The following is a 27,615-nucleotide window of genomic DNA, read 5'->3' on the forward strand; positions in this document are numbered from 1 at the left end:
GGAGACATTGAGGGTGCCCATGGGTGACGCTGCAGTGCGTTTTCCCGCACAATGTCTGAAATTCCGGGGGAGGGGAAACCCGCTTCGTGCTCCAGGACCAACGTGGGACCGACCCGACAAAATGGTCAGGAAAAACAATCCGACCCCCGGCGGAGTTCCTTCGCGCGCCTCAACACTGGCCGACGGTCGGGCATTAGGACCCGGGAGGAAAGAAGGGCGGAAGGAAGGAAGGATCCGGGGAGGGCGGGGCGGAGCGGAGCGGAGAAGGCGAGAGGAGAAGAGCGGAGCGGCCTTCGGGCTCCTGTGTTGGTGCCGGGCGGAGGTGAGGACGGCGCGGCCCGGGTCTCAGGCTCGTAGTAGAGGGTGAGAGCGGCGGGCAGAGGGACTAGCCGGGGGGAGGGCGGCGGCGGCGGCGGGGGAGATAGTGGGTGGCGGGGTGGTAGCCTCGGCGTCGTTCCCTTTTCCTTTCATTTCCCGACCCTTTCCCCTTGACCCCCCCTCCCGAGCCCCCCCGAGCCCCCCCCAGCCTCCCATGGATCCCTTTGACTTAAGGCTCGCCCCCTCTTCCTCCTTCCCTCCCTCCCCGGTCTCCCCTTCCGGACGAGCCGGGCCCGGCCCTCGCCCCCTCCCCCCCCACCGCACCTCCTCCCTTCCTCTCCGCAGCCTCGGTTGGGCCCCCTGTACTGTAGTATTGACAGCCTCCTTAGCCCCCCCCCCTTTCTCTTTGGCTGCTGCTCGTCTTTCCCGGCAGGTCCCTTCTCGTCTCACGGCTCCCCACCGCCCACCCTGCCTGGTCTGGCTCTTTCTGCCTGCTTGGCGGCTTGTCCCTCGCCCCCTGGTAACTCTCGGACTTCTCCTCCTCCCCCCCCCCCAAGATTCGTCTTCGTTGCTGCCTAACCCTCAGTAGTTTCCCTTATCTCTTGCTTCATCGCCCCTACTTTGTGCTGCAGCGGGGGTGAGTGTGTGTGTGTGTGTGTGTGTGTGTGTGTGTGTGTGTGTAAAAAACACCTTGCTAGGTTTCCGCGTATATGGCTCCTGCTTTTGCAACCCTGCCTAAATAGACGGTAGGCCTCGTTTTGAAAGGAAACTTGGGAGATTAGGTGACGTGCCCAAGTGTCACCCGGTGAGTCAGGGCAGAGAGCTGCTTAAGGGCGCTCAGAGAATGAAACTCGGCAGGTGGGTCTGACCTGTGGTGCTGTCCCTCCTCACTCAGCCCACATGGCTCATTGTGTTATAGGGCATTTAATATGCTAGTTTCTGTCATTTTCGTCCTTAACAACCTTAGGTACACTTCCATTTACAGATGGCAAACTAAAAAGTGATTTGTCCAAGGCCACTTGCTGAGCTTCCACATAAACCAGGATTTGAACTTGGGTAACTTCAAGGCATGTATATTACCCCTGGCAAAAGAGAGACACGAGCTCCACATTTGCACTGAAAACAGAATGTTCTCAATTACTTAAAATGTTTGTTGGCATTTCTTTCTGGTTGATAATTATTAAATACTAGACTTAATGCTGGTGAATTGCCCATGGTGGGGCACTCACAGCAGGTTATTATTGCTGGTATAGAAGGAACATGGGTTACTGCAAAACCAAAAGGATCTTCCTAGTTGTTGGTAATTAGTGATTGGCCATAACAGTGCAGGTGTGTATTTAGCCATTTCAGGAAGAATGAGAGAAAAAGCACACTTTGTGTTTTCTGTTGTATTTTCTTGGCCAGGACATCACTGTTGGCCATCATTTTCTTGGCCAGGACATCACTGTTCCTCCTCACTTTCTGCCATCAGTCAGAGTTGTAGTGGTATTAAATATATACTTGAGCTTGTAAATAACACATTACCTTATGTAACCATACTCACACTCTTAAGCACATAAAGTCATTTGTTGTTCTCTTGCCCACTGTGCTGCTTCTGTGGGCATTTGAAGCTGGTAGGCACCAGATGATCTGCAACTCCAAACTTAATTATGCAAGGAAGTGGGACCTATTAAACTCCTTGATATTTACTCCTAGTAAGTACATTTCTAATGAAGCTACTAATATGTGCCTCCACCTGTTTTCCTGCAGCTGATACTGAAAACCAGTTGAATTGGTGTAGCATATTTTAAATGTTCTCATGCCACTAAAGTGAAATCTAGGATGGAAATGTTGTGACACAAGACTTATTTTATTCCTTCTTTTTAAAAAAAATGTAGATAGTCAAGATTACTTAATGTAAATGATTTCCTTCTGATCATGTTTAAACTATATTGTATGTAATCAGGGTTCAGAAGACTTATCCCTTTTACAGAATTATTGGTGAATTTGAGATGTGGATGCAACATTAAGGGAAGTCAGTACATAACCTGGTGGCCATAGTTATTTCTGAGTTAAGCATTCAAAGCAAACAAATGTGAATTTGGGTACATAGAGGTGTAAAAATGTCTTAGGTATTTGGGAACACTAGAAGACAACATTAACAACACTGTACACAGAATTTATAGCGGTAGATATATTTCATCAGGCTTACATTATTTTTTGAGAAAGGGAGATTGGTCATTAGTTGAAATCTGGTAATAAGTCACAACTAGAGTAGACTCCATAAATTCTACTGTTGTTGCAACTTGTAACTGGATTTCAGCCGCTGTGTCATTGAGACAGAATGTGCAAATACTGACAAAAACAAGTCCACCAGAAGTGGGGAGGCAACTTTGCTTTCTTAATGACAGTTAGTGGGATTCATCATCTACCATCTTTTAATGGATTTCAGAAAGCTCTAACTGGGCTATCAAGTGAAGACCAAATTATTTAATGAAGAGCTGCTCATCTTATCAAAAACAGACATGAGGAATGGCCCAAATAAATTTAAAAGAATGTTTAACTAACAATAATTGCCATAGACTAGCAGAAACTGAAGAGGGAAGTGCCAGGAATGAGCTCAGAAATCTATTCTGGATGGATTCCAGTTGTGTTAAAGTTCAGGGCAAAGATGAGGGATCCCCCAGTGACTTTTAACTGAGTTAGCTGAGTTGTTCTTCCTAAGTGTTCTAAATATCTGATAACTACAAACTGTTGAGTGAATAGTAGGGGTTAGGTTGATAAGTGATAGCCTTGGAATATGTAATCTGCTTCTAAATCATCCAGCATTGGCCTGTGTCCTAAAGAGGATAGACAGCCGATGCCACTGAAACTGTTGAGAGCTCAGAGTTTATTGATTTTTGACAACTTTGAAATACATGCATTGTAGGAAGGGAAGCTGTGTGGCTTTCCCCCTGCCTTCATACCATGAAATGTTCCATAGATAAATCTGATAAATGGACTCCTATGTTGTCTTTCTGAAACAAGGGCCTTTTTTCAAGGATCTTTCTGTGATTGTTACCTACATTTGGGGCTTCAGAGTTTGACCTGTTTTCACCATAGCTACTGACATCTGCATTCATATTAACTAAAAATTATTCAGGATTATTCCTGTTAGGCAGAAACTGAAAAACCAAGTTTGAATCCTAGTTTCAGTTCCTGGTGAAGAGGAAATCCTGCTTAGCCTTCTGGGTATTTCCACTTCTTCCTGTTAATGGTAGTGAATGTTCACGTTCCTGATGGAAAGACCAAAGAGAGGGAATGCCTAATCTTATGGTATCCTGCTGATTTCTTTGCTTCAGATGCATGATCTACCGTCATATCATCATGATGCTGCAGTTATTGAACAAGCATATATTTGATAAAAGAACATTTGGTTGCCAAAATAGTGCAAAGAAGTCTGCTAAATTAAAGCTTTGCAAACTCTGATCAGTAGCAGGTGAAAATTCCGCCAATATTTGATAGCTCTTAAACTGCAATTCATTTGCATGGTGAATCTTTTAAGGAATTCTGTTTTAATACCCTGAGTGCTCACTGGAAGGATAGATCATGAAGCTGAGGCTCCAATACTTTGGCCATATCATGAAAAGAGAAGACTCCCTGGAAAAGACCCTGATGTTTGGAAAGTGTGAAGGCAAGAGGAGAAGGGAATGACAGAGAACAAGATGGTTGGACAGTGTCATCAAAGCTACCAACATGAATTTGACCAAACTCTGATAGGCAGTGGAAGACAGGAGGGCCTGGCGTGCCCTGGTCCATGGGGATCACGAAGTCAGATATAACTTAACGACTAAATAACAAGCCATAGACCATTATATTTAATAGAATCTAGCATTTTGATGTTGTCTGTTTAGCATAGAAATCTTATAGAAATCTTAATGGATGTGACTTGATTTATCTGGAAGCATATGGTTGTTCTCATAAGTAAGCTGATGCTGTTGGTAATTTGTCATATTTTTCTGCTTTTCTTTTGAATGGAATTTAGTGTGGAATAGAATTCTGACACATGTAGAAATCTGCTGAAAATACCAACAGTTCTTGGAAGTAGTAAGTTAAATAGGGAATTCTAAGTTAAATAAGCTGAGGTGATTTTGCAGAGTCACGCAGTAGACTTTAAACTTTCATTTGCCAGGCTGCTTTTCGGAGACTGTGGACCTGGAAATCCTGATCATCAAAGTACAATGGCTAAAGTTCAGTCAGATTGTCAGTTATCTCTTCCAGTAGTTTTTTTTATAGGACTTTTAACTTTATGGATGAAATGCAACTCTAGTCCCAGCTACAATAGATTCAATGAATCACTTGCTGAACAGTAACTCAACACCTACTGTGAGTCCTACTGATTCACTGGGTCTTCTCTTAACTGGATATAGGCTTATATTTCAATGCTAGCAAATGTACCTGGTTAAAAAACCATGATCTTCATTTTCATCCCATGCCTTCTCTCTTCTCTCTCTCCCCCCCCCCAATCCTTTCATATCACCATGGTCTGTGCCATGATACTCATTCAGCTTGTACAGCTTGTTTAGAAACCCATTAGCTCCCCTCCTGATGCTGCATGTTTCTTCTTCCCAGTTGCATCTTTTAAAATTCATGCTAATCTTTTCTCTCTTTTTACCGTAATACTCAGGTCAGTATTTAAAGGACAGAAATGTAAATTTTTTAAAACCTGAATTATGTGTTTCTAATTGTTACTATTTCAGTACCAGGATTACAACTCCCAGAATCCCCAAACAGCATGATAGGTTAATCTGTAACTCAGCTGGACCTCAGTAGTATCTGTGCAACATGTCAAGTTTCTAGCTCTTACAGACATACTTCCAATTTTATTTCTAAGAAACTGCATTCCCATTTAATATTCCATGTTAATTAGTAAGTATGTGAATCGGCCTTCACTGTTGAAATAATTTTGCTACTGCACATGGAAAAGCTACTTACTGTTGTTAAACCATTCAGTTCTCTTAAGATGGGATAGATAACTTTTAGAGATCCAGGGGCTGCCCAGGTCCATACCCACTGGATCTTGGATGCCTCGGCTACCCCCCTCCAACCTTATAAAAGAAGCTTTTAAAAAAGCTTTATCTCAGTCTCTAAAAGGTATGGAGGGCAATTTCAGCAAGTTTTCCCCCCGATTTCTTTGAGCTATTTGAAAGAAAGCTCTGAGGCCTAACACAATCTGACTTACTACCCCCATATGTGCCCTGAAAGGGCAGACGTAGTTTACAGGGCTTTATCAAAAGTGTGAATTCCATACCATGATTTCACTGTTATAATGGCACTACTGGTGAGTAAGATTCAGAATTTTGCTGGGTGATGTCATATAAAAGCCTGTTTATAGAACTTTAAAAGAGGGTGTTATCTCATATTTCACTGTCTGTTACCTATGGGACACTTACTAAATATTAGTAAGTTAATTATACTGATGTCCATTATTAGGTATGTTGATGTAACGTGGGATTTGGGGAGTTATCGTCTTGGTCCCATCCATATTTTGCAGGTTGCTGACCTATTTGCAATGTGAAGGACACTTCAGTGGTGATTATTAAACTAGCAATCCTTCTTCAATATAAAGTTTCAAGATTTTCTAATACGCCATGCCTCCTGTTTAACAATAAACATATACATGAACTGTTAGATTAAAATGTTTATACTTTTTTTTCCTGCTGAGTATGTCATGAGCTGTCTCCCTCTTCCATAGTATATTTAGATCCTATATATTGGCCAGAATTCTATTGGTGATTGATACATGCATAAGTAAATTGCGTAACTCAGTGCTGCAAATTGTCATGAAATAAGAAGGCACTGGTCATGTTATATAAGGTGCGCACACAGTTGAATAGCACAGGCAACTGTAACTGGTATTGCATTTGTTAAGAGCAATTCGCTGTGATGAGATATACAATTTAACTTATGCACATGTAAATCACCAACAGGATTTTTGCCACCAACAGTGTCATTTTTTAATAAACATCAGTGGTCCCTGTTGCTTTGGCCCTTGTGCTTAACCTGAAATGATCCCTCCAGTCCAGTATGACCTAGCTTTTAAAAGTTATTTTCACCACTGAAATCTGAGTAGTTATTTTGTATCATGCCGTGTGTGCTGATTTGTATGTTACTTGAGTAGGTAGGTTTTCTAACCCTCCTGGCAGCTTTTCCTGGTTGGAATTTTGTTCAAGCAATAAATAAATTAGGTGACGTGTATGTACTGCTGTGTTTGCTTGTTCTTGACCTTTGCTCTTCAGACGTGCAAGTGGCCGCTGTTTTACACATGGTGTTGTGTAATGTAGAATGCATGTGATGAGTCTGTTCTGTCCTTAATGTTTTCTTTCATAAGATGTCTTGTATCTGATCAGTTTTGCAATTCGCCCTACCCTTTTATGCCATGATCCTTTGTACATGTAGTCCCACTGAAGTCAATGAAAGCTTTTTCTGAATCTGACTTAGTTTTTTCTGCACAAAAGTGCAGATGTTAACAGCACATACTCTGATGTTCTTTATTTAGTTTTTATTTGCTGACCTTCACGTCTTGGCTTTCCTATCGAAAGTTCTATGATTTTTTTTTTTGTAATAAGTACTGTAGTAGCTTTTTAATCTAGGGAAGATCAATCATAGCCATGACTATAATTATCTAGAGCTTTTCAGCTTTGATTCAGCCAGATTACCAGTGATTATTGTTATTTGCTTTCAAGTGAGCAGGAAAGGAAGTGTTGTAAATGGGTCCTGTTCCTTCTATTTAGGTTGTGAGTCTTTCCAGCGTACTGTTTATGAGACAACTGGGATACAGTATTATGGCTGATAGCTATTATGGACCTACCTGCTAGTCTCCTGTTATTCTAAAACTGAAGTAACCTGTTAGAGAAGGGCCAGTAGGCTAAAGGGAATATTTCTGACTAGCATAAGGTCCAGTCAGCATGTTCAAGTAGACACAAGGTGGCAACTTACACAGCCTCCCTGTGGTATATTCTCACTTCTCTCTCTCTCTTTCTCTTATTTGTTTGCAATCTGTCAACTGTGTCTCAACATCATGCTATTTCATATCATCAGATATGAAGTGATAAGGAGAAGAAACAAAACTATATGACATAATAATATAATGTCATAGGTAACAGGAGCTACTGATTATGGGGCAAGGGGGAAGAGTACTCCTGGAATGTATATTGGCCTTGCAACTCTATGTGGCATCACCAGGAGTGAGTAGATGTGATTGACACGTTTGCATTATTCTTTTACTGTATAGTAATTTAGAGTATAATGTAAATGCAAAGACTGTTCTATACATATTTGCAATTTATCTCCATTCTAGTTATAGTCTGCAGTGATTTAAAGACACTCAGTGGGTTCAAGAAATGTGTGTAATACAAAGCTGCAAGTCAGAAGCAGTTTACTTCTCCTGTCAGACATGCTGTTGTGCATGGTCGCAATGCTGAGCATTCTCAGAAGACAAAACTAAGAGTTGTATGCTTGGGATGCAGACAATACAGCTTCTAACACACTTCAAAAGAGCAAACAGCCATTTCTGTGTTGCAGTATCATTTTTGGTACAGTACTAGGTAATAGCAGAGATTCAGGTTTCTTTTATGCTGCTGTTAAAGATGTTGATTGTCCTCTCACAAAGATGAATGTGGAGCTCTCAGGCCTTGGATATATTTGGCCATGTTTTCATATCATACAAGGCTTTGAACTGATGTCCTTCTGCCTGCCTAGTATTTCCATCCATTCTGGCCTATTAAGGATACACATCTAAAGCTCTAACTGTATCTTCTGTATCATCCAAGGAGATTAGAGAAGAATGATCACCTAATTATTCTTTGCCATCTTGAATTATATTATGACTGTTGTTTTTTATTTTATACTGCTTTTACTTTTATGTTTTGTTGTTAGCTGCCTAGAGTAGACTTTGGTCTAGATGGGCAGGGTATAAAGGGAGGGAGGGAGGGAGGAAGGAAGACTTATCTAGAATAACCACCAATATAACTTAATCGTTAGGCAAATGCACATTTTACCTAGATGAAGAGAGGTTCATTTAATTGGAAGTAGCATAGTGTAGTGGTAAGGAACGTGGACATGCTTGTAAAGATAGCTTGGGTCCACCTTCTTCAGTCTGCTGCTTCTTTCCATGAACATGTCACTAGATGGTAAGCTAGTTTTATTTTCCTATCAGTTACTTTCATCACTGTGTTCCAAATTGGTATTCATTGTGATAAAAATAGAAAGTGGGGGCATTGGCCCCCATGGGAAGAGTACTCGACCCGTCTGGTCTCAGCCAAGGGATGTTGGGAGGCTGTGGGTAGTATTCTTTGCCAGAGCAATACCCAGGGGTGGTGTCAATTGCTCCAGTGGTTAAGATGGCGACTACAATATTGAAAGGCAAGAAGGGGAAAAAGGAAGGAAGGTCTCACTCTGGCGGCAGGAGGTCCTATTGAAAAGAGACTATAAAAAAATAAAAAGAGAAAGAACTGAGACATCTATGAGAATGGAGCCCAGGATTGCTGAGGAAGGAGACGTAGAGGAAAGCAGAGCTGAAGAATGGGCAGATGCCCAAGAATAGAGAAAAGGAGCTAACCACCAGGCTGTTTCTTCTTACCTTGTGGGCACTTGGAGTTGGCACTGACTGTCCAGCTCCAAGACTTAACATTCCACAAGGCAGCAAGAGTCACGCGCTTTGGTTTATATTGGAAGAGTCTGAGCCAAAAGTGTGTTGCCCCAATGACTTACTGGTACTCCCTGAAAGCAGCAAGCCCCAATCAGCAGTGACCAGTCTGACACTCACCCAGCTGAGGCTTTGGCAATGTTAGAAAGAATTCAACAGACTGCACCAGACAGAGAAGGGCTTAAAAGAGGGCACAGTAATTCCCTTGGAGCTATTCCTCAAGAACTTTAGAGGGTGGAGAAATGCCGCTGCCCCTGTTTGTTGGAGGCCATGACACATCAGAGTGGAGTGGCAAGGACTAAGAGATGAGTGATGGAGGGGGGAAAGACTAATAACAGCCAATATGGCTCAATGTGTAAATAGTTGCATAAAAATGTTCTGTTGGTTATGCCAGCCTCATTGTTTTCCTTACAATGATGAGCAGAACAAGTGGACATTTTGACATCCCTGAACCAACAGACAGGCTGAGGCCCCTGGCAGTGATGGTTTTCAGACAAGTAATTTCCCTTCTTCATGCCGATGAGCAGTGTTTGCCTAGTGACCTGAATCTTGCTGGCCCCATGTTGCACAAGTAGGCAATTCTGCAAGCGATCCCATCTGTATTGCCAGCCAGCTCTTGTACTCCTCATCTTCCTCAGTTCAGCAATCGTGTACCTACTTTCTTGCTTGTTTGCACAGTGGACAGCAAGCCATGAGGAAAAAAAAAACGGCTCTGTGGTTGCCCTGATATGCATGGGTTTTCCCAACATGATTTTCGCCACTGTTTTTCTGTTGTTTCACTGTTAATGCCGGAAAGTTCCAGGAAGAAAGGGATATTGCTGTGCTTCTGGACTTCCTCTTACGCAGGCTGATAGATAGGTATCTTTTAAGTCCCGTAGGCTTCCTGACCTGCAAATACTAAAACCTCCCCCCCCACACATAAGTGATGTTATCTTAGTATGTTTAAAGTATCTGCCCTTTAGTGATGACTCTGCAGTACCTGATCGTGTATAGCAATATGTTCATAATGTTGATTAGTTACTATTATTGCAACACATTGAATATTTCTGCCATTTAAATTTTTTAAAATTATCTTTTATCACAATATCCTTACCCCCATCTGGTTGTGGGTCACTTAGCCGTGGGGTTGTCATTGCACCATACAGCCAGTCAAAGTTGTCTAATTGGCAGCATCCTTGCTGTGACTTAGCACTGAATGGAAGAGAAGAGGGAACACACTGGTCTGGCTGTGAACACTCTTGCACCCTTGTGGAAGATGACTGAAGTGTCTTTTTAAGTGATGTGGAAATGCGAACAAACTTCGGGCTCCACCCTCATTGCCTCCTACCTTCAGAGGCCATACAGCTCTTGTAACCTCTGCTATAATCCTGCTGGACGTGAAGAGCTGGTTCTATGGTACTTTGGAATGTGGCTTTAGCTCTTTTTTTTAAAAAATGAACATCTTTGGCCTAGGATTTAAGATCCCAGTCAATCATACTGTTGTTGGCTTTGCCAAAGAACAAGTAAAGTAATACAGTTGTAGATATATTAGTTCTTTCTCGCATGCCAAATCTATGTAATGTTTCAGCAGAATAATAGTGCTATTTGATACAAGTAATTTCTTTCTGCTTTCTTTCAGAACCTGTAAGATTTGGACATGTCCTTTATATTTGATTGGATTTACAGTGGTTTCAGTAGTGTACTGCAGTTTTTAGGTAAGATTTCCACAATTCTGCATTTCAATTCTTCTGTAGACAATTTTCATATAGTTCCAACTTACAATTTTCCTTTATGTTTGTACAAGTTTGTTGAGATTTATGATTTAAATTCAGAGGAGCCTGTGGCTGTTTTTACAAAATATCTCAATCCTTTTTTTCTCCTTTCAAAAACATAGCATTAGTCCTTATTGAGGCACATCACGCTAATATAAGTTATTTTTCTCATATCAACTTGTAATTTCCTGGTTCAAAATGAAATTCATATATTTTGATGTCAGGCTACATATATAGTACTTGAGATATCATTGTGCTGAGTGTGAAAATACATTACTAAAATAGATTTAATAATGTGAATATGTTTGTAATGGACTACTGCACAGCTGTAACAGGACAGAAGATACACAGATAAAGTATCTGATTGTCAAAGAGGTCTTTTCCATATGACCAGGAGATGAGAGCACTTCATGCTGTGAATCAGATGCTCATGTTCATTAAGAATTTCTCTCTTCCAGTCATGGGCTGTTTCTAATGTTAGTTTCCGGCTCTAATTGTGTTGCAGTTTTCTCTAATGATACTTGATAGGAATTCACTAATGTGATCATATGACTTCATAATATCTTCCCTACTCTACATATTTTTTGGATTTGCAAAAAAAAAAGTTGTCTTCTTCCTTTACCATCACAGCACATGCTTGGAGTAATCCACCTCATCATCCATGGGTCAATTTTCCTTCACATGTTGTTATGCTATGCAGTCAGTCTTTAATAATGTATCCTGTTTTCCCCTGTCCTATTATTCTTTACACTAATAAAATAAATAAACATGCTTCTTCCTAGCAAGTTTATTTGCTAGGAATGGTGAGCTACAAATATATGGGGTTCCTATGACATCATGTTCTAGGATTTGTTTTGCTTCTTTGTGTGAGAAATGAAAATCTTTAATGCAAAAATATAAAATGGTGTCCATCACTGCTGCTAAAGATGTGCCCGCTATAATCTGTCTCCTGGCTTTATAAACTAGGTTCTAAATTATAAAAATAATTTTGAACTAGGCATTAATAATAACAAATAATAACACTGTTAGGAAACAAAAATGTCAAAGCAGACTTTGTACGTAGGAATGAGATGTTGTTTTAATGTCAGTGTACTTTGTTTCAGGTTTCCCAAGCAGCAGAACAGGCCTTTTCTAATATAATGAAAATATCACTGATTCTTGTAGAATGTGATTATTCTCACTGAACTGCCTGCAAATGGCCTCTGATGGGCCATTTGCCCATTGCCTACGTTGTCCAGTTTGGAAGCAATAAAGGCACCTTTGTTTCATACTATGCTTAAGCAATGACGGACTTTGTCCTTCAGATAATTGTGACCTGCAGTTTTGTTTTGGGCATATCTTATGCAAGATAATTCTTTTTTAAGTTCTACAAGCAATGATGTATTTTTCTATTTACTAGTAAATTAAGTTTCTTAAAGATGAGATATTAAAGGCATATTGCAAATCGTTCCAACAAGGAAGAAAAGTGGGTGGCATCTAAAGAAACTGGCTGCATAAGGAACTGTTATATGAGCAAAGATCCAAAGAGACATGAGTAAGAAATGGAAGGAGAGGCAAAACCACCACTTTGCCTCTGTCTCACAGCCATTCTCTGTGAGGATTACAGGGTTGATAAATCAGGGGAATGCTGTGGATGTAGTTCATATTGATTTCATTAAGGTTTTTAACAAGTTCCCCTGTAATATTCTTGGGGCCAGAAGCTGGTAAAATGTGGGCTAGACAATGCTACTGGTGGATGAATTTGCAGTTGGTTAATAATACTCAACAAGAATTTGACCAAACTCTGGGAGGCAGTGGAAGACAGGAGGGCCTGGTGTGCTCTGGTCCATGGGGTCACAAAGAGTCGGACATGACTTAATGAATAAACAACAACAATAGTACTTGAGTACTTTCCAATGGTTTGGGGTTTTTTTGTTTATTTATTTATTTTGGTTATACTAGAAAACAAAAGTCAAAATTGGATGCTACTGAATTCTGGATCTAGTGTTATTCAACATGTTTATAAATAATTTAGATGATGAACAGATAGAATGCTCATGAAGTTTCCACCAGATAGGAAAGTTAGCTAATACCTCTGAAAACAGAATCAGGATTTTAAAATGACTGTAACATGCTGTAGCCAAAATGAAGAAAATGAATTTCAACAAGAGATAATGTAAAACTACATCAAGGCAGGAAAAATCAGATATACAAATATAGGATAAAAAAGTCAACACTAGTTTGTGTGAAGAGTAGATTACAACAAAAACATGAGTCAAACATATGATTAGCAATAACAACAGCTAAAAGCTAATGCAGTTCTAAACTCCATCAACAGAAGTATAATGTTCACAATAAAGGAAAGTGATAGTACCGCTCTATTCTGTTTTGGTCAGACATCACTTGGAATACTATGTTCAGTTTTGAGCACAGCAGTTTAAGAAATATATCAACAAGCTGTGTAAGGAATAGTTGAAGGAGTTGGATGTGTTTACCCTGGAGAAGGGCACACTGAGAGGTGATATGATAGCCATCTTCAAATATCTAAAGGGCTGTCATGTGGAAGAGGGAACAAGCTTGTTTCCTGTAGCTCCAGAGGGCAGGACCCTTTCAGTGGATTCAGATTACAAGAAAGGAGATTCCAGTTAAACATTATGAAGAGTCTAAAGAGTTTTGATGTGGAAAAGACCATGGCAGAAGGTGATGGACTCCATAGTTGGAGGTTTTTAAACAATCATCTGTTAGGGAAGCTTTGGTTCCTACATTGCCAGGTACTGGACAAGATGATGTTTGGGGTCTCTTCCTGCTCTTCAGTGTTATGAATTTGAGCAGAATAATATGTATAATCTGAACTTGGATACTGGCACTTTCACCTAAAAAGAATCTGGGTGACTATCCCAATTAGAGATGGGAATATTTGTACAGTATTCATAAATGAATACAAATATCCCCACCCTAAGTGCACCTAATTTGGGTCCAGCCCTTGGAAATAACCCATCCACTTATGTGCCGCCACACCACCAGCCTCCTGTTCTTCTCATCAGTTGGAGAAGTAGCTCTGCTGTCTCGCTGCTCTTCTGGCCACTCAGCAGCCATGCAGAGAGACTTGTCTTCCCGCCCCCTGCCTGGAGTGACCAGCCGAGCCAGGAGATGACAGAACTACTTCTGCTATTGGTGGAAAGAGTGAGAGGGTGGCGGCACGTGAATGGGTAGGCCTGTTCTGAGGACCGGACCTGCATTAGGTGCACCTAGGGATAGAGATATTGAATATCCCCACCTGTAATTTCAATCCTATTCTTATTTACTCAGAAGTAGGTCCCACTATGTTGGGAGCTTTTTCTCAAAGATATATATGATTGCTACCTTGATCCATTAAGATTTTACACACTCTGTTTGTAAATATTTAGAAAGAAGAATGTGTCTTACAAAACTAAATCATTAGAATATTAACCATGCTAAAATAATTCCCTGCATGAAATGGTAACCCAATTTGAATTATTCTAGTGCTTTGTAAATGAGGTAGACTATCTACAAGCGCTTATGTGAAGTTGTTTTGCTAATCAGTTTAGTAATTTCACTAGTTCATCAGAGATGTGGCAGTGATTGTTTTTGCCAGGCAGAAACATAGGAGGCTGTCTCGTTCCAGGCCAGACTACTCGACTATCTTGTCCATGCAGTGAGGAACCTATGGCTCTCTAGGAATTGTTGGACTCCATTTCTCTTTGAACGCAGACAGCTGTCCGCTAGTGAGTGAAGATGGAAGTAGGGTAGCTCATCGATATCTGGAGGACCACAGGTTCCCTATTCCTCTTCTAACTCAACTTCATCTACTCTGATTGTAACACCCAGCTGGCCTTTCCAGCATCGACATCAGTGGTGAAGGATTATGGAAGTTGCTGTCCTGCTGAGCTGGAGGACCATGTGTTGCCTGTGCCTGCCTCCAATGGAGCTTTTTGCATACTTCTCCATGTTATAGCAGATGAATGAAGGTTTGAGAGACTATGGTTGGCATCTATTCTCGATTTCAGCCATTGCCTTGTATACTTTAAAAGTACTCTGGTCTTGAATATTTGCTTACCTGTATTTGCATATGGAAGATGTTTTGTTCTCATATAGTAATATAAGAATTTGAATGCTCCATCCTAAATGTTTGAAGGTGTACTAAATCTTGGGATCATCTGTACTATTCCGAAGGTACAATTGTGAGAATAGATCCTTATTCACTAAAATAGTTGTATCCTTTTTTCAGGACTGTACAAGAAAACTGGTAAACTCGTATTCCTTGGATTGGATAATGCCGGGAAAACTACCCTCCTGCACATGCTTAAAGATGACAGATTGGGACAACATGTCCCCACGCTACATCCAAGTAAGTCAGTGTTCCTGGCTGCTTCAAAGGCATGCTTCATTAATTTTTATGCCACAAAGCAGTTTGTGGAGAAGGAAGTACAACATGGGGTGGGCTTTGTTCTAGTGTGATGGGGCTCACACAGGGTACAAAGCTCAGTTTTTTCCAGTGCTGTTACATGAGAACCTTCTTGAGACTGCAGAAGCTGAAGGTCTGCAGATACCTTCCGGCACAGTGTGCTTGTTCATTGCACCAGTGGACCCTTTTGCTCCATTGGATCCCAGGAGGATGTTGATGTCTCTCTCATCACCTCTCTGTTTTGCTTGTGGCTACCGCCATGCCAGTGCTTCCCAGGACACAATAAATTCAATCAGGGTAGCACTAGAGTCACTTGTCAGCACTTTATCTTTCTTTCTTTCTTACTTGTTTATTTATTTGTCTTGTTTATAGGCCACCTTTCTTCCAATCAGGAGACTCAAGGCAGCTCACAAAGTAGAATTTTAAAAATTAGTTTACATTAAAAACAGTTAAACTATAAGAGCAATTAAAATGCATTGAATGAGTAAAAACATTTAAAACGTTTAAAAACCCAACTAAAAATGGTATCCAGGGACTCGGTTATGATTGTTAAAAGCCTGCCTGAAGAGGTGGGTCTTCAACTGTTAGTGGAAGGGGAAAAGGGAGGGGGCCAGCCTGATATCCCAAGGGAGACCATTCCACCATCTGTGAGCTGCCACAGAGAAGGTCCTCTCTCATGTCCCCATCAGATTAGGAGTACCGCCTCTTGGCAGCGGGACTGAGAGGAGGGCCTCCACTGACAATCTTGAGAGGCAGGAAGGCTTCCAGTGTTTCCCTGCATCTTATTTTCTTGTGACTGTACAGATAGGAGCAGCGCCAGGTAAAGACAGTCTTGGGTTAAGGGTTCTATGAGGAAATATAGTTCTGGCTATTGTGACTGCATTTTGAGATCATGTGTCTGGTGACTCTGTTTTGGGAAACAATGGTTTTAACAGATTTTTGGTTTTAACAGATTTTAGAAATGCCAGCAGGATCCCACAGTAGTTCTGTCGTGGTTAGTTTTGTATTTTCTTCCACGTGCGTGGATACGACATCTAGAATGTTCTGAGAGTATTGTCACAGTTGGTTTTGGCTATCCAGTTTCCTTGTACAAAGAGATGGTGTCAACGTCTCTGTGTTGTTCACACATGGCAGCTGTCTTCTTTTGGTCCTTCTTTCCTTTTATGTGCTGCAACTCACCACTGAGACTGGGAGATTTCCCTCATAAGATTGCCGACTCCAGGTATTCAGCAACACAGTGACAAACTAACAATCTGCATAGAATACAAGGTGACTTTGTAGTGTAGCAGTGCATCTATAACACTCCTCGGACAAACCACATTGATTTTATTGAAACAGACAGTGCAGTTCTCTACATGTCTACTCAGATTAGGTCCATTTGGGTTAAGTAGGACTTCCTTCCCATTGGGAATCAATGGCAGCCTCCAGCATTTCTATGTAAGCAAGTGTAGGGCTCCAGCTTTAAACAAATCCTAATCATTTTTCAGTAGAGCCAGATTATTGTTGTTGCTGTTTAGTCGTTAAGTTGTGTCCGACTCTTCGTGACCCCATGGACCAGAGCATGCCAGGCCCTCCTGTCTTCCACTGCCTCCCGGAGTTTGGTCAAATTCATGTTGGTAGCTTCGATGACACTGACCAACCATCTCATCCTCTGTCATCCCCTTCTCTTCCCTTCACTCTTGCCCAACATCAGGGTCTTTTCCAAGGAGTCTTCTCTTCTCATGAGATGGCCAAAGTACTGGAGCCTCAGCTTCAGGATCTGTCCTTCCAGTGAGCACTGAGGGTTGATTTCCTTCAGAATGGATAGGTTTGATCTCCTTGCAGTAAGGGAGACTCTCAAGAATCTCCTCCAGCACCACAATTCAAATCATCAATTCTTCGGCGGTCAGCTTTCTTTATGGTTCAGCTCTGACCTCCATACATCGCTCCTGGAAAAACCATAGCTTTGACTATGCGGACCTTGGTCGGCAAGGTAATGTCTCTGCTTTTTAAGATGCTATCTAGGTTTGTCATCACTTTTCTCCCAAGAAGCAGGTGTCTTTTAATTTCATGGCTGCTGTCTCCATCTGCAGTTATCATAGAGCCCAAGAAGGTAAAATCTGTCACCACCTCCTTATCTTTTATTTGCCAGGAGGTGATGGGACCAGTGGCCATGATCTTAGGTTTTTTTTTTTTTTTGCGCTCTCCTCTTTCACCCTCATTAAGAGATTCTTTAATTCCTCCTCACTTTCTGCCATCAGAGTGGTATCATCTGCATACCTGAGGTTGATATTTCTTCTAGCAATCTTAATTCTGGATTAATCCAGTCCAGCATTTGATTGATTGATTGATTGATTGATTGATTGGATTGATTGATTGATTGATTGATTGATTGATTGATTGATTGATTGATTGATTGATTGATTGATTGATTTATATCCCGCCTATCTGGTCTGGTCGACCACTTTGGGTGGCTACGAGGGCTACTCCATTTCTTGTATGGGATTCTTGCCCACAGTAGTAGATATGATAATCGTCTGAATTAAATTTGCCCATTCCCATCCATTTTAGTTCACTGACGCCCATGATGTCAGTGTTTATTCTTGCCATCTCCTGTTTGACCACATCCAGTTTCCCAAGGTTCATAGATCTTACATTCCAGGTTCCTATGCAATATTTTTCTTTGCAGCATCGGACTTTCCTTTCACTTCCAGGCGCATGCGCAGCTGAGCATCCTTTTGGCTTTGGCCCAACCACTTCATTAGCTCTGGAGCTACATGTACTTTTCCTCCGCTCTTCCTCAGTAGCATGTTGGATGCCTTCCGTCCTGAGGGGCTCATCTTCCAGCGTCATATCTTTTAGCCTTTTGTTTCTGTCCATGGAGTTTTCTTGGCAAAGATACTGGAATGGCTTGCCAGTTCTTGTTCCAGGTGGATCACATTTAGTCAGAACTCTTCACTATGTCCTGTCCGTCTTGGGTGGCCCTGCACGGCATAGCCCATAGCTTCTCCGAATTACTCAAGCCCTTCGCCACAACAAGGCAGGAATCCATGAAGGAGGTGGGCAGATTATGCCCTGCTGATAAATGTTTAATTATTTTTAATATCATTTGTAGGCATTGTAAAACTGTTGATCATTGTATAGTTTTAATTATGAGCCACATTGTGTCTCTTATGGGAAGAAAGGTGGCAAATAACCCAATCCAGCCAGCAGTTAAACCAGCATAACCTAATTTGGGCAGTAAACATCAGTGACTGCTATTTTATGCAGCCTATCTTGAGAGGTCCCACTGACATCAGTAGAATTTGATAGAATTTTAAAAGGGCATTCTTAGAGTCAAGTACTGTATACTAATAAATTCAGTGCTAGATTCTCTGGATTAAACCAAGACAAAGTGACAAAACTGATAATGTAAGTAAATATGAATTTCTGTCAGTGTGATAACTGTTTGAACCCAGCAGTATAAAATAACAATTTCTGCAAAACTGTTGTGAAAAAAATATTAATTTTCTGTTTCTGCAGCTTCAGAAGAGCTGACAATTGCTGGTATGACTTTCACAACTTTTGATCTAGGTGGACATGCCCAAGGTAAGTGGCATGAAATTTTTTTTCTTATTACAGTAAGTTGGGTTAACATTTTAATAATTTTGTTGTATGACAAAAGTGACTCTATTACAGGTATATATATTTCCTTAGTTCTGAAAAATCTTCCTAACTTCATTATAATTTGAAAGTAATCTCATGTAAAAATGCAAATATCTTGTCGAGTGTAACATAAGATGCAGACATAGTAATGAATTACAACAGGATGCTTAAGCCACCGTATCTGTGCATAGTAGGAAAAAAGCAACTTATTATACCATATTAAGTATTGTAAACACTTCACCATAATTGCAGCACTTTCTCAATTTAATAGTAGAAACAATTGTGAATCTTTAGACAGTGTTGGTCTTTGCAGGGGCAAGTTTTGACAGAGAAATTATGTAGCTCTATTACAGTTAAAAGAAGGTTAGGTAAAGGTAAAGGTAAAGGTTCCCCTTGACAATTTTTGTCCAGTCGTGTTCGACTCTAGGGGACAGTGCTCATCCCCATTTCCAAGCCATAGAGCCAGCGTTTTGTCTGAAGACAATCTTCCGTGGTCACATGGCCAGTGCGACTTAGACACGGAACGCTGTTACCTCCCTACCAAGGTGGTCCCTATTGATCTACTTGCATTTACATGCTTTCGAACCGCTAGGTTGGCGGGAGCTGGGACAAGCGACGGGCACTCACTCCGTCGCGTGGATTCAATCTTACGACTGCTTGGTCTTCTGACCCTGCAGCACAGGCTTCTGCGGTTTAGCCCGCAGCGCCACCACGTTGCATGTAAACAAATAACTTAAATCATATGGATTAAAGTTTTTCATTCTTCAGCTTGGACACTGGGCATCCAGTAGATCAATGTCAGCATTTTCTAGAATGCATTAAATGCTGGCAAAGGAATCATCTAGTATTTGTTTGGTTAATAGCGTAAGATTTTAGAATCTATATTCATGTCCACAAAAGCTTATATTAAAGTGTATGTTAGTCTTTAAGGTTCCACACGTTTTTGTCGTCTTTTGTTTTTTTGTTTTGTTTTGTTTTGTTTTGTTGGATTTTGCCTGATATTTTCTTAATTGTGGCTGAACAGTTGCTTTTTTTCAAATTTTCACCTTTGAATTTAATAATTGCTTTTTAAAAGCTGCGGGATGATTGTCATATCAATCTAGCTTGTGGCCTGGATAGCTTAGTGGTTTAGGTGTTTGGCTGCGGAGCCAAAGGTTGGGAGTTCAATTCCCCACTGTAGTTCTTAGGAAAAGGGCCAAATTGTGTGGCCTTGGGCAAGCTGCACAGTCCCAGAGCTGCCCCCAGAAGGGGAATGGTAAACCACTTCTGAGTCTTCTCTACCTGGAAACCGCTGAAAAGGGTCACCATAAGCCAGAATCAGCTTGACAGGATGCTACTATTATAGCACCAGCTTAGAAGTGTATTTTGGGATATTAAGGCTGTTTTCTATAGTCAAAATATGACTTTCAGGTTTTGACTCAGTACTTCAGATTTTGGAACAAAAGGAAGTGAGCTTTTAAAGAGCTCTTTAAATATAGCTGCAAATGTTGTTTTTACCATTTTTGCTGGTTAATGAGATACTGTTAGCTTGTACAAATACAGTCATGAGAGTAACCGATAATTTCCTCATACAGTTCCTTTCTAACTCTCTCCTGTTAGCTCGCAGAGTGTGGAAAAACTATTTGCCTGCCATCAATGGCATTGTTTTTCTGGTGGATTGTGCAGATCGTGAAAGACTGACTGAATCTAAGCAAGAGCTTGATGTAAGTTCATAATGTATTTGCCGTTTGTTACAGTACAGTATAAGCAAAACATGTGACACTGCAATGGACGGGCGAAAGAGGGAAGGCCTACATATTGTGATACACTTAGACGGTGGAAGTGGGGGGAATAAAACATTGTGCCTGTCCATTGCAGGAGCCCTTGTCACTAGAGCATGAACCACAAGTGTCGTGTTCCTGGCTTTGTCTCCACCATAACTGTGTCCTGAGGTTAGCAAATATGTCAATGTAAGACTGCAATTTAATGCCAACATTTTGGGCTTGGGTTCTACCCTGTGTTTGTGTTCAGTGGTGATTCTGGCCATATTGGTCACTATGTCTCATTCTAGTACTGAGTTACGTTACCAGGCAAATTGCTTGTGTACTTGTACTCTGTCTAGGGGAAACCTTATTGAAAAGCAAAGGGTATACATGTGAACACATAAGCACTGATGCTTGGCTTTCTGAATGGCTTTCTTCACTAAAATGTCAGTTTTAAGGGAAGTTCACTGTGCCTCTCAAATCTTGGATGGCCCAAGCACACTGTGATTGCAGGCTAGTTGTTTTGGATCCTTTATTCTGCATTCTGGCCATCGTAGTCTCAGATTTTAAACAGGCCAATTCACAGCAACAGTTTGGTGATTGGCCTCCACGTGTGTGTAAATGTTTGTCCACTAAGGCTATACCCATACATCTAAGGAAGTGCGTTGGAATCCATTAAAGCTTGTGTTATTAAAATATTAGTCTTTAAGGTACCCCAGGTTTCTGTTATTAAGATTCCCCTGGTAGGAAACTCTGAAACAAGTGGTTCCAGGGCAGTTTGGAATCCCTACATCCAGGGCTATTTCATCTCCTCCAACCACCCAGTTCATCATGAGACCTCATCACTGCTATCCTCCTTCATGCTTTTTTCAATTTTATAGAGTAGAATTACAGTGGGGTCTTGACTTGAGAACTTAATCCGTATTGGAAGGCGGTTCTCAAGTCAAAAAGTTCTCAGGTCAAATTTGCATTTCCCATAGGAACGCATTGAGAACCATTTGATCCGTATCTGCTCTTTTCCGTCCATAGAAACTAATGGGAAGCTGCTATTCCGCCTTCGGCCACTAGAGGGGGGATATTTTGTTTCTTTTTTTCTTAGGTCAAGAAAGGTTCAGGGAAGGCAGGGAAAATACAGTCCAGGCAGTACCAGGCAGTCTGAAGACTCCCAATCCACTCTCTAAACGCTGGGAGGAGTGAGGAAGCAGACAGGCACCCTTTTCACTGGCCAACAGTTAACTGAAAATTCACATTTTGCACTTTCCCTGCCTCCCACGTGGGTTTTTTTCAGTTCGTAACTCAAATCTAAGTATGTAACTCAAGTCAATATTTTCCTATGAGAGTGGTTCTTAAGTCAAAATGTTCTTAACCCGGGCCGTTCGTAAGTCAAGACCCCACTGTACTTGCAGGAAAGCCATCCCGTGCTCTATGAAATGTTCTTATTTCCTCTTTGACTGCCCTTTTAAAATTTTTAATGTACAGCAGGGAGCTTTTGCAGTAAATATGGCAATTTTCCATCTCTTACATAGTGAACTTCTGGGGTTTCCTTTGTTTGATGGCCAGATCTTGTACATAACTGTATGAAACTTAAAGTATGTCAATTTTTTCTCCTCCATTCATAGGCACTAATGACAGATGAAACAATTGCTAATGTGCCTATCCTAATTCTTGGTAACAAGATTGACAGACCAGAAGCTATCAGTGAAGAAAGGTTACGAGAGATGTTTGGTTTGTATGGCCAGACAACAGGAAAGGTATTAATACTCTTGTTTCTATTTTTTGTTGTGTGGTGTCATCATCTTCAAGTCTTTTGGAGGTCTGTTTTACTTCTCGGTTACAAGTAATTGTTGTTCCTTAAGAATCCTATATTAATGTGGTGTTTTGCCCACCACTTTAAGGTCTGTCTACATTTTAAGAGCAGCTTGGTGAGAAATAAATGCAAGCACAGATGAACTTCTGGATACTTAATTAGAATCAAGGGGGTTTTGCTAAAATCTGATTTTAATATAATGCAGACTTTTAAACAGAATTTGATTGTGAATAGGCAATGTGCTACTCTTGGAATTTGACTAGTTTTCTGATGAAAAATGCTTGTGATGCCTGTTGCAATTAACTTAAGCATTCAAATGTAAAACTAAACTTATTTGAATTCTTCTAATCAAATATCGCTTATTCCTGTTGTTCACAGTTGCATTCCCATTTCAGAGTAGTAAAAGCAGATTTTCCTGGTATTTCTTGTGCTTGTGAAACTGCTGCCTTGCTTCATCAGGACACACTTGCCACGTCTGATACCTACTTTTCTGCATTTAGAGAAGAAGCTGTTCCAGAACACAAATGTCTGGGGGAAGTTGCAGCATTATAAACAGTGATTAATTTGTTAATGTAGAAATTGCCAGGTTGCAACTTGCAAATGGGAGACATTACTGTTCTGGATCCCACCCATTCCCAAATCCACATTACAGGCAGACCAGTTGCACAATCAGAGCTTCATCTGGAAATATTTTATGCTAAAACCACTGATGTTAGCAGTTTGTAAATGAGTAAGGAAACAGTATTTTTGTCTGGCACTTAAGTGATACTAAAAATCCATAGCCAAGGAGCCACTATTGGGAATGTGTTCTCTCAGGTAGCCACTTGCTACATATCAGATGGCTGGGGTGCCTAGATGATTATATTAGTGAATGGGCAGACTGATGTGGAAGAAGGTCTTCTCTAGGAAGTTGGGTCCTAAGCTATTTAGCAGATCTCTGAAGCATGTTGCATTGAGCTAGAAACCCTCCAACTACTTGGAGGCAGTAGAATTGTTTCAGCATAGGCCAGGTGTGAACTCTTTCCCCCATCTGTCTTAGCAGACCCTGTTAAGTTCTGGACTACTTGTGGTTTCTGAACCATGTTCATTGGCAGTCCCACATCATGTGCATTGCAGTAATCTAGCCTAAAATTTGGTCGGGGATAGATAACAGAGGCCAGACTATTTCTGTCTGGGAGGAAGTATAGTTGATGCTTCAGTTTTCATTGACAGAAGATGTTTCATGATACCAAGGCTACTTGGGCCATAAATGACAGATGTGAATCCAGCTGTGCACCGGTTCCTTTGGGGGAGAGTGTTGTGAGCCTTTCCTTCCAGCCACAGTTGACCACCACCTCCCTGGTGCTACGGAATTGTGGAAGTTGTAGTTCGAAACACAAATGTCTCCCATCTCTGCTCTCTGGGCAGACAACAAACCCACCAGTAACATCACCATCTTGCTGTGATTTTATTTCAGTTCACTGATATTCATTCTTCTTTCACTTTCAGGGGAACGTCCCAGTGAAGGAGCTGAACACGCGGCCCTTAGAAGTTTTCATGTGCAGTGTGTTAAAGAGGCAAGGCTATGGTGAAGGTTTTCGTTGGATGGCACAGTACATTGATTAATGCCAAAATCACATTAGTACAGATCCCAAACCTGTTATTTGATCATTCAGTGTACATAACTTGAACTCAGTAGATTTTTGGTTATGGAAGTGTATTTTTCTTTTTTTATTATTGTATCAATTGTGTTAAATTTTAAGTGTAAAGACTGAAAACAGATTTTAAGGAAGTTTGTCAATTTGGATCTTGTAACACTAGTCTTCAGTTCTATAAAAACATAAAAGCTTGTCTGTTGTCTGCAGTCCCTCTTTTTTTTTCTTTCATTCTTTTTTAAAAATACTTTCCACCACAGTATGTTTGGAATGCACTTTTTAACTGTTCAGCCCTACAGACTTGTTGGTCATATTTAATGCTCATCATGTCAAATTTTATGTACTTTTTTCAAAACTGGTTTTATAAATGTAGAGTGTATAACTGCCTCTCAGAGAATAGTAATGAATCAGCTTATGGATAATTGCATGATGCCTTACAGTTTTCAATAATATACTTTCTTATGCAACGTCATGCAATAAAACTAAACCCCGTTTCTTGGCATTTTTAATGGGAAATGTTTCATTTTAATGTGTCTTAACCTAGTAAAGATGTTTCAATATGTGAATATGTAGGATAGTTTTCTGAAATGCAGTATAATTTCAGTGTACTGTAGATTTCTTTTTTATTATTATTTATGTGATTATCTTTATGCTGGGAATGAATCAAATTAATGTTAACCATGTTTTATGAATATTAACCTTCTCTTGAGTTGAGTTCACTTTGTACAGTATCAGGTACCCTGGTCTCACCGTGTAGTGTCTCTTATAGTGCTGGTGAATGCCCGCAGACAGTCATATGGAAAACTGGAGGAGCAGTAAGAAAATCTTTGTGTTTCCTGCTACATCCTTATGGCTTGTCTTGCTGGCTTAGGGCTTTTGTGTGTGGCCATATATTTCTCTGAGCAGCTCTAATTCCTTCTCAAACATTCATAGCAAAATGGTGCCTGGTAATAATCAACAACTACTTACGAAAGGTCAATTTGTAGTTGCCTTCAGGGGCTATGGTATGAGGCTCTTTATTGACTGCACAAGTTAATGAACTGGTGGTAGTTGTGCTGAGGAGCTCTGTGGTTACCTCATCCAAATGTTTTCATTCAGCATTACTATGAAATAACTACACTGCAATTTTCATACCATTTAAGCAAGTGGAATCATTAAGAAGATTCAGCTCTGCCAAGAATCGCAATGTACCACCTGCAAAAGTAACCTGGTATTACTATTTTCTTAATCTGAGAACCAAAATTTATGGTGTGCAGGGGAGACATTTTTGGACACTGTCTCAGACACATTACTTTTGTTTGTGAGTGCTCTTTTCCACACAGAACTCTCTTTCAGGGTCCAAGGTTCCCTAGGACTCTCATTTGCCTTGGCGGAGCCTTTGGACAGGACAAGGGAGCCTTTAAAAGTCAGAAATCACTTTCAGTGGTCCTAATCCTACCAGTGGCGATTTTTTGATATTAAAAGCTCCCTGTGCCCAGGCCCCTAGTCTTTCCCAAGGCAAAAAGGAGACCTTTAAAAGACCTGGGGGCCTGGGGACCTGAAAGCAGAGAACAGGAAGCTTTTAATTAAATTAAACATTATGGGCACTGGATGATGACATCATTGGTTTGCACCATGTAACTTTATGCAACAGAATTTTGCCCCATGATTGGAGGCAAAGTTTGATGACTTTTATTGTTAACTGTGTTGGAATGCCTCAGATGTAGGGTGTGCTTACTTTTTAAGTATTCTTTGGGACTGCAATAATTTCAAGACTTCTGAGTGGAATTTTCCATATGTCTAAATTTATTGATATGTCTTCTCAGAAGAAGAATAGATGAAACGATTGAGTAGGTATGCTATATTGTCAAAGTAAAACACTTAAAATTTACTCACATTTGTGGTGTCCTGTATGGAAACTTGTGAAGTGAACTTTTGTTAGAGTGCTAAGAGTTCCCAGCTTCAACAAAAGTTAAATATATTTTCTAAGGGAAATGAAAGCTGTGATTTATTATAACAGTTTATTTATACTGCGCCTGACCTCCATTCTACCTAGTGCCGAATCTCTTCCATATATTGGACAGTGTTTTTGATCTAGTTTCTTTGTATGTAGAGGGAAGCTGCAGTTCCTTCAGAATGTTTTCAAACTTTGAAAATACCTTTTCAAAATGATTCAAAAAACCTGTCACTAAAACCAAATGGTCTTATAGAAAATGGGGATCCAAGTGCTTTTGTTGCACAAGAATAAAAAATATGATCCATTACGATTGACATCTTTATATTTTCGTTATATCATTTGTAGGTTTTAAATGAAACACTCTCGATGTTTCCCTTGCCAAGGAGAGGCACAGTAATTCTTTTATTACTTGGATTTCAATTATTATCCCAGAGCTCTAGTATCATACTAATGATAATTCAGAGCTTTAGATTTGTATAGCTTAGTGTTAATACTTTCTGCGGATGAGTAATTTAATGTCACCACAGTGAATCAGGCATGTTTTCCAACATCCAGTTTACAGTCCATTCTAGATAGTTCTGTGCTTAGGGTACCTCCAGTAATTATTACTGCATATTAAATGAACTGAGGGAAGCATTTTTATTTTAGTTTGAACCCTTCTCGAACATATATGCTAGCGCTTGGACTTCTGTCCTACTGTTCCTGAAGTTTCAAATGGAGACTTCACCTGCCTTTCACCTTCAGCCTTGGGAGAACATGCACAGTCCTGTTAGCTGATACTTTGGGTAAGCCTTCAACATTAATTGAATGATTGCTGCATGATATTTCAAGCACTTACAACTAAATACAAGAGATTAGGGTTGTCCTCCTATGACCCAAAGTAAAGATGAGAGTGCTTTTAAGAAATATTTTGTGAACGCTTGAAAATATGCCCTTTTTTTTTACTTCATGTCCTAGTTTAAGGGCTCTTTTACACTAGATGACATTTGCTATACTGATGTCTCTGCATGTAGAAAATGACCTATATCCTACATGTGGACAACTCTTGTGCATCCATAGTTGGCTGCAGCGTAGTGGCTAGGTGCAAAGGATTCAATGACTGTGATAAATGTTGCCAGGATTTATGTCATTTCCTATACAGAAATGGCTTCTATATGATAAGTTCTAATGACGAGATGTGCCCACATACTGATTTTTTTTGCCTCCTAGCCCTAATAATAATAACAAGAACAACAACCTTAGAACTGCAGAGCTGGAAGGGACCCTATGAATCATCAAGTCCAGCCCCCTGTCCAGGAGGCACAGTGGGAAACTGAACTTCCAACCTAAACCACTGAGCTATCCAGCAGTATTTACAGTCTTTTCCATCAGAGTGACTTACCAGTATTTATAGCAAGGGAAATTAAATATATTCTCCTTTTATAAAAGTGAAAAATTACTGTTACGTGGCATAAATGAAAATGTCTGGCTGCTATGAAGATTTCTACCCGCCCACTGACCTGCTTTGTTCAGCATTGGGCAGTTTTAGTTACCACATTAAGTGTTTCATTTCAGAAAACAATTCCTGCCATTGTTCAGTTATTAATGTGATGGGTGGGGTAGGGAGAAGTGTGTGGTAATCTTTCACACTTTGTTTCCACAGTCTGAGAGGTGGCTTCCTAAATAGCTTTTATTTTAAAAGGCAGTAACTAAGACTGTATAAAGAAAAAATAAAATTCACTGGAAAAACTGTA

The 27,615-nt window shown here is 40.5% G+C and overlaps 1 protein-coding gene across 2 annotated transcripts; it reads left to right on the forward strand.

The window, feature by feature from the left end:
* Positions 1-206: 206 nt before the first annotated feature.
* Positions 207-27,615, forward strand: SAR1B (secretion associated Ras related GTPase 1B). 2 transcript variants are annotated; one of them, XM_020794428.3, is made up of 7 exons: positions 207-322; positions 10,602-10,677; positions 14,963-15,082; positions 18,641-18,706; positions 20,363-20,466; positions 22,125-22,256; positions 23,801-27,615. In XM_020794428.3, exons 2-7 carry the CDS (start codon positions 10,620-10,622, stop codon positions 23,915-23,917), a joined length of 597 nt encoding a protein of 198 aa, XP_020650087.1. In that variant the 5' UTR covers positions 207-322; positions 10,602-10,619; the 3' UTR covers positions 23,918-27,615. The 2 variants fall into 2 exon arrangements, with proteins under 2 accessions (XP_020650087.1, XP_020650086.1); XM_020794427.3 differs by having other exon boundaries at positions 228-363.

This window comes from Pogona vitticeps, chromosome 2 (genome assembly GCF_051106095.1).
Source record: "Pogona vitticeps strain Pit_001003342236 chromosome 2, PviZW2.1, whole genome shotgun sequence".
Classification (NCBI taxonomy): Eukaryota; Metazoa; Chordata; class Lepidosauria; order Squamata; family Agamidae; genus Pogona; species Pogona vitticeps.

Bases quoted from the DNA above. Each gene is read 5' to 3' on its own strand.
- SAR1B (XM_020794428.3), top strand. From the start codon at position 10,620: ATGTCCTTTATATTTGATTGGATTTACAGTGGTTTCAGTAGTGTACTG. The intron at 18,707-20,362 runs GTAAGTGGCATG...CTCTCCTGTTAG, and splicing joins TCTAGGTGGACATGCCCAAG to CTCGCAGAGTGTGGAAAAAC. The intron at 20,467-22,124 runs GTAAGTTCATAA...CTCCATTCATAG, and splicing joins AATCTAAGCAAGAGCTTGAT to GCACTAATGACAGATGAAAC.